The sequence below is a fragment of the Eurytemora carolleeae genome, unplaced genomic scaffold (assembly GCF_000591075.1).
Source record: "Eurytemora carolleeae unplaced genomic scaffold, Eaff_2.0 scaffold558, whole genome shotgun sequence".
NCBI classification, from domain to species: Eukaryota; Metazoa; Arthropoda; class Copepoda; order Calanoida; family Temoridae; genus Eurytemora; species Eurytemora carolleeae.
In genome coordinates this window covers 51,037-64,401 of record NW_019396494.1, presented here as the reverse complement: position 1 = coordinate 64,401, position 13,365 = coordinate 51,037, and the positions used below count along the sequence as shown (strand labels likewise).

Sequence of the window (13,365 nt, the reverse complement as noted above, 5' to 3'; positions counted from 1 at the left end):
AAAGTGATTCCTTGTAATAAAATTGCATACACAAAATTCAATAATTAATTAAAACTGTAATTATCATTAAGTGAAGTATAATGAAACACGTTTTCCTTTGTCTCATTTTAAATTTTAGAATATTTCAGGAGCAATTAGGCCTCTTCTTTCAATTTCCACGTCTTTCATAAATGGAAGTTTTCAGATTCTAAGATGGGAGACAGCTTTATATCTGCTGGAAACTTAAACACTTCTTCAACAGGTTTTACAGACAATATTTCTATAACAGTGAGTTATGAATCTAAATTAATTGAAAATGCGATTTTTTAATCTTCTTCCCCCCACTTTTATCAATTTGGTACATGATCGATATACTAATTTATTTTGTAATATGAAAGGTTAGGTTAAGACAATCCTGGGCCGAGCGCTGCGACTAGGACAGGATAAGGGACCTTGCGTCGCGGCTAGGACAGGCTAGGGGACCGTGCGTCACGGCTAGGACAGGCCAGGGGGCCGGGTGCTGCGGCTACATGTCCTACAGTTTGAAACGTTTTAAAATTATATCTAAAATTGTTAGGTGTTATTGGAGGGGGGTCCTAATATCGATCTCTAGGAAAATTTACTTTAGTTTTCTAGGGGAAGGGTGCCCAGTCCTAGAGAAATTCAATGAATATGGGGGTGGGGGTAGTTAGTTTAATGTCTCTAATATACTTTTTATTTTCTAGAAGTTAAAAAAAGTGCGATGTTAGATCTTCGAACTGGAAAACCTCTTCAGATTCCAGAAGGAAACAAACATATCTTACTTGATCTTTGCTTGTTCTTTTACTTTAATGACAAGTGATCAGTAGTTGGACTGCGTAGACGTTGTTAAGCCACTTTTTTTGTGCTCTGGTGAAAGTCGAAGAGAAGTGGCTCAACTACATTCACCCGGTTCAACGCTTTTTATTGTTCTGGTCCCAGAGGGAATATAAAGCATAAGTGATTACTTAGAAATTTGTTTCCTGAAACTTTTGACTAAATGGCAATTGAGTCTCTCATGATTAACTTTTTTTTAAAACTCTTCCATCCTCCCCCCCTGAAATTATCTATCGGCTCAAACATTTTCTAAGCCTCTTTTTTTCATATCAAAGATTTAATTCACCCAGGAATATACTTATTAAGGACCTACACCATTTTTACGAAATTTTTTGGAACGCAAGGGGGGAACGTGATAGAGAATTTAAGGCCTTAAAAAATTTGAAACTTAAAACTATGTGTTTCTTTCTTTTTTATTCTTAATTAAACAGGTATGTGCTGGAATAGGAGATTTATTTGGAAGATGCAGATATGTCACGGATTTTGAGAAACTAAACAGGTTTTTCTTCTTTTATTTATACATTTAGAATCCCTTCTCATGTATATATTTGCAAAGTCTTCTTGTTTCCAATAAAAAAATAGCGGTTGATGCCAAAGGGGCCAATTTTTATGTAAGGCTTGAGGACGTTAAAACTTTCCCATCTTAAGTCTTTAACTTGATGTGTTATTCGGTGAAAATATATTTCGGTTTTGTTTGTTTAGGATAGGAGAAGGAACTTATGGAATAGTTTATAGAGCCCGTGATACTAAATCAGGATATATAGTGGCTCTCAAGAAACTCAGGAAATTTAAAACTACCTCATTTTGAAAATAACAAAAATTATTTTCACTCCCAGCCTTTTTGATTATTTTTGTTGAATTTTTTTTTTTAACACCAATGATCGGGGTTTTTTAACTTTAAATATGAAAACTTTTAAAAGCTAAGAAATTTCTAAGTAATTTTTAGAAGCTTTTTGAAATGTGTTTTTTATTTCAGAAAACAGGGGTGTATATTAGAAAACAGGGGTGTATATCTGTTCTGCCCCCAATCGACGACTAAAATACCGGTGTATATTACAGGTATCCGTAGTCCGCAGTTTGCTGCTGCGGAGGGGGGGGGGGTAATGTTGCTTTGGGGCAGATCCCCCCGTGCCGAGTATTTTGGATTTTAGTAGTATAATGGAGCGTTTTGGTGCCCTAAATTTAGGTCAGTTTCAAGGTGCCTTTAAGATTTTTTTGTGAACATGCAAATGATCTCTTCCCCCTTATCTGCTTTTCCCTCCCTTCCCTCTTCCTCTTTTCTTCCCCCTTTTTCCTTTTTTCTTCATTTTTTACCCCCAAATCCAATGAAAGCTCATATGNGGTTGCTATGTGCAGTGTACGTTAGAAAAATATACACCCCTGTTAGAAAAAATATACACCCCTGTTAGAAAAACTAAAAGCTAAAAGAAAACCCCCTCGTCATAAGTAAACGTGTTTAATTTTCTAACAAACGAAACTTATTTGAATCAATTTCTAAAAATTTGTTAGTTTAAAATTATTTGATACAGAATGGAGAGGGAGAAAGATGGTATCCCGGTATCAGGGGCGTAACATTCTTTTGTAAATAAAAATCAAGAAAAGAGTATCTTAATTGATAGTTTCATAAAATTCATTAAAACAATTATAAAAAATGTTGCGGTTTGCAGGACTCAGAGAAATATCCATATTATTAAACTGTGATCATGAAAATATAGTGAGGTGAGTAATTATCCACGAACTTTGAATTAGCATTTAATATTTTCCATGGGTATTTTTTATACTTCGTAGAATTACTTAATTAAAGATTTGGTTGTAAATAATAATAATAATAAAATTGTACATCCACTGACAAGTTTTTCCGTCTTTTATTGATACTTTTTACCTAAAAATCTTTAAAACACTGATATTGTGAGAAAAATTATATCTATTAAAGTCGTTGTGAGTTGGCCAACAAAATATATTCATCTTTAACGGACAAGGGACAGTAAAGGAAAAATGAAAGGGGGTATAGGCTGAAAGCTAATCACTTTAGCTCTTGATCGCGACCCATGAAAGTCATATCTGATGTTCCTGTCTCGAGAAATTGATATAAAACTGTGTCAAATATATACGAAAATTAATATATATACAATTTTGTATAAAAGTAGTAGGTTTAAACAGATTATATTCAGCAATTAAGCAACCAATCTGAAAACGATGATATCCCAGAGAAAGCTAATTGTAAATTAGGTTTACTTTTATATTAGTTATTTCTATTTTCAATAGAATTAATTCATTTTACGTCCGTATTACTTGACCAGAAATTCCACCAATGGCAGTGCAGTAAAGTGGTCACGTGATACAGGCGGAGACACGTGACCAGTTTACTGCTCTGCCATTGGTGATAGTTCTGGTCTCGTGATTTAAGTTTCAGATTTTCCAAATTTTACATAAATGAATTTTCGTATAATTTTAACACAGTTTTATATCAGTTTCTCGAGACAGGAACATCAGATATAACTTTCATGGGTCGCGATCAAGAGCTAAAGTGATTAGCTTTCAGCCTATACCCCCTTTCATTTTCCCTTTACTGTCCCTTTAAAGCGTAATTTCAAGTGACTCTCTTTGCAAAAATGAAAATGCCCGATTTACAACGGAAACCTTATAAGTAAAAATCAGAATTTCTTGACTTGCGCATTGTCATAAAATAAGAGTGGGGACGTTATCACAATTGAACCCTTATTTATCAGAAAATGGTCTCAATGGTACCATCTGTGCATGTAGGGAATTTCAATTCTGATTTAGAGTTCGCGAGATCGCAGTTGGACGAAGTCTTGAGTCTATTTTTCTCGTGATGGAATATTGTGAACAGGATCTTGCCTCTCTTCTAGATAATATGCAGAATCCATTCTCAGAATCACAGGTGTCCAATTTTTACATTATGTCAGGGGTTCATCTATGATTGATCTGGGTGAAAATGGAACAATTGGCAACACTTGAACAAATAAAATCTCCTTGAAATAGTATCTAATTCAAAAAGTTCGAACTTAAATATCGTCTTTAGTCAATCTAATCGGCTATAAAGAGTAGGTAGTTGCCTGAAGGAGTTACGCGCGCTTGCCGCGTTGAATTACAAGAAAGAGAGAGATTAGTATGTATTTCAGGGTTAGGTTAGGACACTTTCTGGGCCGAGTGCTGCGACTAGGACAGGCTAGGGGACCGAGTGCCTCTTCTAGAAAAGTATGTCTAGTAATTCAACGCAGTATGCGCGTAACTCCTTTGGGCTACGGACCGAAGAGTATCATAGCCAATATATTCTGCCATAAATTGAAGTATTACACTACCTGCCACAAAATATCTGGACGAACCCCTGCATTATGTTATTAATGTAAAGACTAAAGAGTTTTAACTGTTCATATTTGATTTGATTAACTTAGAATAATGAAATGATTTTTTTATTTTTATCATTTTGAGTGATTTTTTTTCAGGGGTCCATATAATTCCGCCCATATCGAAACCAAATGTTAATTGATTGATATTAGGGCAAAAACTTACCATGTTGTTATTGTAAACAATTGATGTCAAGTTCTAGAAAAATACCATACTGAAGATTGTATTCTGCAAGGGGGGTGTTTATTTTTCTGTATATTATAACTTATCTCTAATATTGATTACTGATATTTACTTCTTTTAACACCCCAAATGCAGATTAGTACAATAACACAGAAAGTGTATTTTCCTGCCCCTAAATGTACTTTCAGCCTCGATCCCATTTGGGATTAAAAATGGAATTTTATGGACCCATGTTTTTATATTTTAGTTTAATTTTTGAAATGTTTAGGTTAAATGTATCATGAAGCAGGCATTCCAAGGATTAAGTTATCTTCACTCTTCATTTATTGTTCATAGAGACTTGAAGGTATTATTATTATTTAATTACTCTTACAATGAAAACTGTAAATCTATAAATGTTTCGGCTAAATCTAGATTTCCAATTTGTTTGTTTATATTTTGTATGAATTTTAACCTAAAAACTCATATACTTTCCCCTAAAACGTATAAAATGTTTACTTATATAAAGTGTATATACCTAATAACATTTCAGACAATTCTGCTATGACCTCGCAAATATGCATTATGCAACCCTCCCCCATTTTAATTTACATTAAATGGAAATTTCTTTTTCTCTGTCATGTATGTCTCCTCGCAAAATGTAATTTTGTTAGTGTTAAAATATATATAATACAGGTTTCCAATCTTCTTCTGACAGACAAGGGCTGCCTCAAAATAGCAGATTTTGGTCTAGCAAGGTAAGCTATGTAAGGAGACAGGGATTGTCAATGTTAACATTATTCGTAATTAAAGTTTTTTTCCCAAACATTTTTGTTAATGTTAAAAATTGACATTATTTCCCTTGAAAAATTTCAACACCGTTTTTTAGTCAAAAAAAAGTATCAACATAACTCTTAGTTAAAGGAAACAAATGCCAAATGTGAACATAAGTATCAATTGCAATAAATGTCAACATAATTTTTGAAATCTTGTAGAATAGAAATTTATTCAAATTTTATACTTATGTATTCTGCTAGATACTATGGAGTGCCCCTGAAGCCGATGACCCCCCGTGTAGTGACGCTTTGGTACCGTGCCCCTGAACTACTTCTTAATGCTAAAACCCAGACAACAGCTATTGATATGTGGAGTGCTGGCTGTATTCTTGGAGAACTACTCGCTCATAAACCTCTTCTTCAGGTGGATATTTTAAAATGTCTGGGATATTTATTCATATAGCATTTTTAAAGTTTGAGGTTATATATATGTATTATGTACTGCCAGAAAATTGGACTCAAATTTTTCTCGCGCGTATTGAAACTGTGACTTTCAGTGGGAAATGCGTGTTTTTGTCTATTTTTGGGGATTTTTAGCTTTAAACTTTCAAATTTTTAGTAAAACTCCACATTCTTGGATCAAACTTGCATTTAAAGGGGGACCATTATGCGCACGCGCACTAAATTCGCGAAATGAGATAAAAATGCATAAATTATGCCATTTATTTTGTCTACAAAATTTGCAATTGACTCCACGTCAGGTAGATGCAGCTAATTTATTTCCCTGCCATTTTTCTCATTTAAATGCAACATTTTGGCAAAGGTCTCTTTGTCAGGGTATTTCAGGGAAAAAATCCCCAAACTTCAAAAATTAAGGTTTTGTAAAAATAAAAATAAAATAAAGTTTTAGGTCTACCCCCTTTAAAAAATTTAATTTATAGTCAAATGTTAATTATAAATTTATTACTCTTGTGTTCCTTTTTCAGTAAAACAAGTTAATGTCAACTTTGAATAATTTTAGACCATTATTTTAGGCAACACATTTTGGCCTGAAAAAAAAGAATTTTGAGAAATATTTTTGGAAGAACACTCTAAAAGATGAAAAACAAAAATAAATTTTTTTACTCACTCCCCATTCCACAAAATAAATAGATTAATAAAAATACAAAAAAAAGATTTAAGAATTAAGATTACAAAATAAATGATTTATAGGGGAAAACTGAAATTAATCAGCTGGAATTGAAGGTTGATCTATTGGAAACTCTTACTGATCATATTCTAGGTTAAATCTGAAATTAATCAGCTGGAACTGATCCTTGATCTACTTGGCACTCTTACTGATCATATTCTAGGGGAAATCTAAAATTTATCAGCTGGAACTGAAGGGTGATCTACTGGAAACTTTTACTGATCATATTCTAGGTTAAATTTGAAATTAATCAGCTGGAACTGATCCTTGATCTACTTGGCACTCTTACTGATCATATTCTAGGGGAAATCTGAAATTGATCAGCTGGAACTGATCGTTGATCTACTGGGAACTCTTACTGATCATATTCTAGGGGAAATCTGAAATTAATCAGCTGGAACTGATCGTTGAATCTACTGGGAACTTTAACTGATCATATTCTAGGGGAAATCTGAAATTAATCAGCTGGAACTGATCGTTGATCTACTGGGTACTCCTAATGACCATATTTGGCCCGAGTTCTCATCCCTACCCGCTGTTCAGGTAAGCATATCAAAGCTTCATAAGNGGGGGGGGGGGGGGGGGGGGGGGGATTTTTGTTGAATTGGGGGAAAAATTTAAAATTTGCATCAGAAGGCAAGTTTTTTCATTCTTTCTTCCATTCATTTTTTTTATAATCCTAAAAATCGTTAGTTTTCCCCAATTCTTACAAATCTTTGCAAGGGAGAAAACGTTAGCGGATTCAAACTCTTGTTTGTAATTGTTAATGCTGTGGAATTAATGAAAATATGAAGAAAAAAATATGATAAAACATTTAGGAATTCCGGTTGAAGACCCAGCCCTACAACAATATAAAACAAAAGTTCCCCTGGTTGACCCCTGCTGGACTCCGTCTACTTAACTTCCTGTTCATGTTTGATCCTACCAAGCGAGCAACTGCTAATGAATGCCTTCAATCATCATATTTTCTGGTACATGGAAATAAGTATTTAAAGGGACAGGGACTGTCGACGTGCCTTTAAAGCATAATATTTTTTTAACCCAGTCAAAATATTTTGAGAACAAATTATTAATTCAAAGTTAGACGGGGGGGGGGGGGTGATATTTGGAAAAAAAACCGATTCGAATATTGAAGTTCTTTTATATCTAGGAGCCTCCAATACCTTGTGATCCCCGACTGATGCCAACCTTCCCCCATCACCGGAATAAACCTGAACCTGGCCGAGGACCTGCTCCGGCTGGCCGGCCACAAGGACCAGCTGATTCTCACAGTACAATGTACACAATGAACTTTGGAAATATTAATATGAAATAGGCAGTTGCCTAAACCCATGATCTCTTATGTACTTAAAGTACACAGTACGCAGTACGCTAAACGATTAAAAAAATATTAAGTATTGTTGCGAGGATGCTAGTCCTCATTAAGCCTGAATTTACAGAAAAATGCGCATTGCTGTATTTGGTGCTACTGGGGGGACTGGCCTGCAGCTATTAGAGCAGGCCCTGGCGGCCAACCATCATGTTACAGCTATTGTCAGGTAACTAAAGATTTTGTCAGATTTGAAACGGAAGTTTTTGAATAAATAAGAACTAGTTAAAACGAGTTCGGTGTGTTTAACTTCTTGATACTTCAGTAAGTTGGTTCAGAAATATGCAACTACAGGAATAGAAAATTCATGAAAAACTGAATTCTTTTCCCTTGTTTTTGCTAGTTATGGGAAAGAAAACTCAAACCAAATTTTTCTTCTCATTTTTTGGTTCGGTTGGATATCATATTTTTTTCTTTCTTCTTCCTCTCTCCTTTTAAACTTTTTAGCTTCATTTTTTGGTTCTCTTTCTGTTCAGTCAAATTGGGAGAAAGTAAGGGGGCCGGGGAGGGGGGGGGGGTTGCTTGAGAATTTAATTCAACTAGCTCTACTACTCTTTCAGCTTTAAACAAAAGTTGAACAAACACATTATTTCTAGAAATAATTTCTATTGGGGCCTAAATCACAACGATTGTCTTTCAACATTTTTCAACATGAAGGGTCACTTGAATAGGCGTCGACAACCTTTTTAATAAACAAATATGATTAAAACGATTTTATCTACTCTAGGACCCCAGCTAAAATCAAGATGACCCATGAAAACCTGAAAGTAGTTACTGGCGATGTATTCAACACAGAGGTCAGTATAAATTAATTAATAAACTGTATTATTTATCCTCATAATTTTTAATCTTAATGTTTCTTTTTGGTCACATTAATGTTTAAAAATGTTCTCACATTTTCCTTCAAACTTAATACATTTGTTAAAAATAGTATATTAAAAAATTTGGATTAATTGTGGAGATGATTTTTGTTGATATTGGAAAAAATGGAAAATTTCACTTGTTGTTTTTTTCCATTAAAGATCATTATTAATCTCAAAAGTTAAAACTAAAATTATTTCCTTTCTCAAATCTGTGACATTTCTGAGTTTATTTTGTGGTAGAGTATAGAGGGAGCTCTGGCTGACCAGGATACTGTGTTCTCCTGTCTAGGCTTCAAACCTGAGAAACCTGCAGTTACTGGATATATTAACGCTACTAAGGTAGGATAAGGGGGGATATTATTATTAACAATCAACCTACAGTCAAAGAATCATGTCCTGCAGGCAATGAGTTAAGCTCCAACCACTTACCCATGTCTGCTAGGGCTGGTCGTCGTTCCTGGGGAACCATTGTTATTTCAGGAGAAAGAACGGAATTATCAAATATTGAAACAATTATTAAAAGAATGAACGTGGAACTAACTGCTTGAAAAGAACGTTAAAATCAGGAAAGCTTTCTTATTATGAGGAAGCGCTCTAAGTCAGTAACGCATTTTAAATCGGGAACCTTCAGGGGCGTACGAGGGGATGGCCCTGGGTGCACTGCCCCACTGGAAAGGGGGGGGGGGTTCATTTAATGTTACATCTGGAGATTTGTTGAAGAAAACCTCTAATTCTTGATTTTGGAGGCAGTACTTTTAAAGATTTTCATTATCTTTTTTATATCATTTTGTAAATTTTCTTTTTTTCATTTCTTCAAAGTTTAAATTAATATAGAATCTATTGAGCGGTTTAAAGTGACAGCAGACATAATTTCAATTCTGATTCACAACAATACCCTTTAAAGCTTTGTTTGATCAATTATTGCATTAAAAATGTATGTTTCCCATCTTGAAAACTGATATTTTTCAGAAAAAATGTAAAAATTAAGGTTTCAAACGTACATCGAACATGTCCCTTGAAATCATGCATGTATTCCAATTCAAGATTAATTACATTATATTAAAAAAATACTTTAAAATCTCACCTTTGCCCTTAACTAAAAAAGTTTCATTAAAAAAGCTTTAATCAATACTGCCTTCAGTGTAAATATAGATTTGATATCATTTTTGATGTAGTAAATCTCCTATGAAAATATAAATATTTTTAAAGATACATTTCCATCTCTATTTTTTTTACCCCATGAAGCATACACCACATGAGTATTAAGAGGGAGTGTCTGACGAGGAAAACTACATAAATATTTTATTAACACTTATGATGGAACTATTCTTGACTAAGTACGTAAAGAACGGAATGGAATGGGATGAAACTGTTCTTGACTTAGAACACAAAGAACAGAACAGAACAGTACGTGAATGGAACGAACTACAGGCCCTCGTTATTGAATGGAACGGAACGATTTCAAAAAATTTGCCCAGCCCTAATGTCTGCTCTCAGTACAGTCTGCGTCTGTTTTAAAACAAATTTGGTGTTAAAAAGTAACCATTGAGAGGTACCTGTACAGTGGACAGGATTTAATTTTACAGAGAGAACATGTACTCAGATACTGTCTGTCTGCAATTTTACTGTGAGAACAAGTACTGTCTGATTCAAGCTCGGGTCCATTTTAAAGGGAGTTTTCGCGAAAAATGAAAGGGGGTAAAAAAGCTCTTTTGATCTTTAGAAAAAATATACCTCTGGGTCGGATTAATATTTTCCTATCAAGTTGAACTGTTTTTTCTTTCTAGAGCATTGTTGCTGCCATGAAGAAGAATGGATTGAAACGTCTTGTTCTTTGCCACTCTTGGTATACGGATCCAGAATCCAGGTATGTTTAAGGGGGGGGGGGGAGGTTAAAATGGGCTCTGTAGCTAATTGTGAGGGGGTGAGAGGGGCCTAACTTTAAGAGAATTGTTTATTTTAAAAGAAACACTATTTCAAATTTTTAAGTGACCTTCCATTTATAGAGTGGCACAACGGTACCGTTTACCTGACCCCCGTCAGATAATGGATGACAGATATTTCCTTATTTTCTGACTGGAAATTGAGAACAGTTAGACGGTTAATGTATGGTGAACCTCAAGTGTACTGGGACTCAAATTCCAGTCTTAGAATAAGGAATTCTTTGTCATTCTTCATCAAATTTAATTTTGTTAAGTACATGACACTGCACGAGTGCACAATTGAAGGGTCATTTTAGAAAATATGTTAACATTTTTTAAATTGCACGAAAAACATATTGATTTATAAATTTCCCCTTCACCTAAAGTAAGTTGGAATAAGTGGGCCCTGGGTTTACACTAATTTCGTTTTAAAAATCTGTATCTAAATCTATTTTACAGAGGTGAGGCTATCTTCTTGATTCGCTGGTTTCTTCTTCCAATGATTAGGACTGTACTGGATAACATGCGGGAAACTGAGGTATTAGTTATTTATTAAAATCATTTTCATGAGTTTTAATACTTTTTTCTATTAATATTTGGTGAACTTGGGAATATCTGAAATGTGAAGCAGAAATGTAAATGTACAAATGAAATGCATTTTTAATGATATCTACATGAGTTTGTCTGTTTGGTGACTGTCTGTTGGACGGTATCTAAAAAATGTCGAAACGGCTGAACCGATCAGGCACACATTTTTTGTTGCACCAAATGCACCAATTAAACAAAAAAACCGCAATACTTGTCTTTTTGATGCTGAGTTCGATGAGAAAAGCATCAGTGAAAAGCTGAAATTGTTGCCAGAAAGGGGGCCTAGAATAGCTTGTGTGTATGCCACCTTTAGCCTAGCCAGCCAACCAGTAACACTTGAGAGATGTAACATAAGGTTTTACATAGAAGATGTGGCTATCCCTTATATTAACTCTTTTAACACAGGCTACGGTTTTCTGCAAGTTGTTGTATAAATTTTAAATTTTAAATATTACGCTAGTATTGATATAAATGGTACCAAGACGTTAATTGTCTTGACCTTTTTCAGCTCTGGTTAGAAACTGAGTGTGCAGACATTGACTATACCGTCGTTAGGCCAGGAGGTCTTACTAACGGTCAGCTCACGGACACTGAAATCAAGGTAACAATTTTACTGAGGTTGACCTGGAGGTCTTGATAACGGTCGGCTCACAAACACTGAAATCAAGGTTACCCATTATATTCCTTAATGTTACTTTGTTCGTTCGATTAATGAAGGGACAGCATTCAGTACGTTCAATAATTTTCTTTTTTAAAAATGTTCTCTCCCCTTTTTGAGATATGAGAAATATTCCACTAAAGGGGAGGGAATGGGGGGGGGGGTGGTAACGAAGACATTTCCCCTTCTCCCTCAAAACAAATCCTGTATATTAGTAATTGTCCCCAAATGTTGTCTCTCGATAATTGTTTTAACTAAAATAATTCTTTTAGCACATTGAGGGACCCCACGTGAAAGGATCTTCAAGGATTACAAGAGCTGATGTTGCTAGGTTAGTATCATTATTCTGATATTATCATTAATCTCATCATTTTGTTATTCTTATTATTTTAGTATTATTATTAAAGTGATCACAATTATCATTATTTTGTAGAACCCATTTTCACATTTACCCATTTTCAATTTGAAAGAATTATGTATTTAGATTCATGTTGAACACTGCTAGTACTCAGGAGTTTATTAAGAAGCAGGTTGCTATTGGATACTAACTGTCAGGATTCATAGAGCTATTTTATACATCCAGGGTTTCTTGGATTTTTAACAAGACTCTTATCTGGATTTATTATTCAAGTCGTTAATTCATAAATATTTTTATATCATTGGTGACGGGTTTCTTTAATCAAAATGTTATTATTATATATGATTATGATTACGAGGTATGTTCAATAAGTTTTGCGAACTTTTTTAATTACTTCTAGATGTCTCAGCTCTGATTTTTTTTAAGCTCACTGTTCCATCCCGTTTGTCTACTCCTAATGGACTTTATTCATAAAAAAAAATTTCTTTGTTATCCGCTCTTTCCTGGAGGTTGTTCAGATCCGTTGCCACAGGAAATGTGTGAGCAGGAAAAATCCACAAACAGTCTACACAATTGTAAATTTTTCAGACCAAATTCGTAAGACTTCTTATTTAATGACTTTTGATGAGATTGACAACTGCTATGGTGCTAAATATAAAGATGTAATTGTAAACCAAGATTTGAAAAATGGCAAAGACATAAAACTGATCTTCATTCGCTGGTCAGAAAATAGAACCGGTTATAAACATGTGAACTTTAAAAAAATTTAAGTGTTAAGACATCCAGAAACACCCTTTAACTTATTGAACATCCCTCGTATAAATGCATGATTGTATTCAATTAATCAAAAATAAAATAAAATGTTACATTTTATTACTGCTGACATGTTATCAAATGATATTTAATATAATTACTGTAGTCTATATTTTCAACAAATATTTTTTACATATTTTTAATGAAAGATTAATGCTCAAAGAAAATACTCTATATACGATTATCACCAAAGCATTTTTATCCTAATGATTTTTATAGACGCTTCCAATATAAATTTACATGTTTTTACAAAACTTTATTCATGACACCAAAACAACTGTGATGGAAAAACTGAAACTTCTATGTGTACCTATTCACGCACTGCAAAATGTATCTGTTATTGTTTCATATTTTTCAACATTTATTAAAAACAAATTTTTAAAATTTTATGATTATATTTCAGAAAAGTTGACTCAAAGATGTGATATTGCCAATTTAAGAACGCTAAGATTAAAGGCGGCGAA

General features: G+C 33.9%; 2 protein-coding genes across 3 annotated transcripts; both read left to right on the top strand.

Annotated features, from left to right (window-relative positions):
* The first annotated feature begins 134 nt into the window (after window positions 1-134).
* LOC111704328 (cyclin-dependent kinase 10) lies at window positions 135-7,774 on the top strand. Its single transcript, XM_023476550.1, has 13 exons — window positions 135-241; window positions 705-764; window positions 1,282-1,333; window positions 1,537-1,617; window positions 2,364-2,398; window positions 2,502-2,553; window positions 3,619-3,736; window positions 4,655-4,732; window positions 5,062-5,123; window positions 5,403-5,565; window positions 6,775-6,873; window positions 7,149-7,301; window positions 7,481-7,774. The coding sequence occupies exons 1-13, from the start codon at window positions 193-195 to the stop codon at window positions 7,643-7,645; spliced, it is 1,167 nt and encodes a 388-aa protein (XP_023332318.1). The 5' UTR covers window positions 135-192; the 3' UTR covers window positions 7,646-7,774.
* Window positions 7,764-13,308, top strand: LOC111704330 (flavin reductase (NADPH)). Of its 2 annotated transcripts, XM_023476553.1 has the most exons (8): window positions 7,764-7,868; window positions 8,427-8,496; window positions 8,803-8,901; window positions 10,350-10,429; window positions 10,944-11,022; window positions 11,581-11,673; window positions 12,003-12,061; window positions 12,215-13,308. In XM_023476553.1, the coding sequence occupies exons 1-8, from the start codon at window positions 7,774-7,776 to the stop codon at window positions 12,276-12,278; spliced, it is 639 nt and encodes a 212-aa protein (XP_023332321.1). In that variant the 5' UTR covers window positions 7,764-7,773; the 3' UTR covers window positions 12,279-13,308. The 2 variants fall into 2 exon arrangements, with proteins under 2 accessions (XP_023332321.1, XP_023332322.1); XM_023476554.1 differs by lacking the exon at window positions 8,803-8,901.
* The last annotated feature ends 57 nt before the right edge of the window (window positions 13,309-13,365 follow it).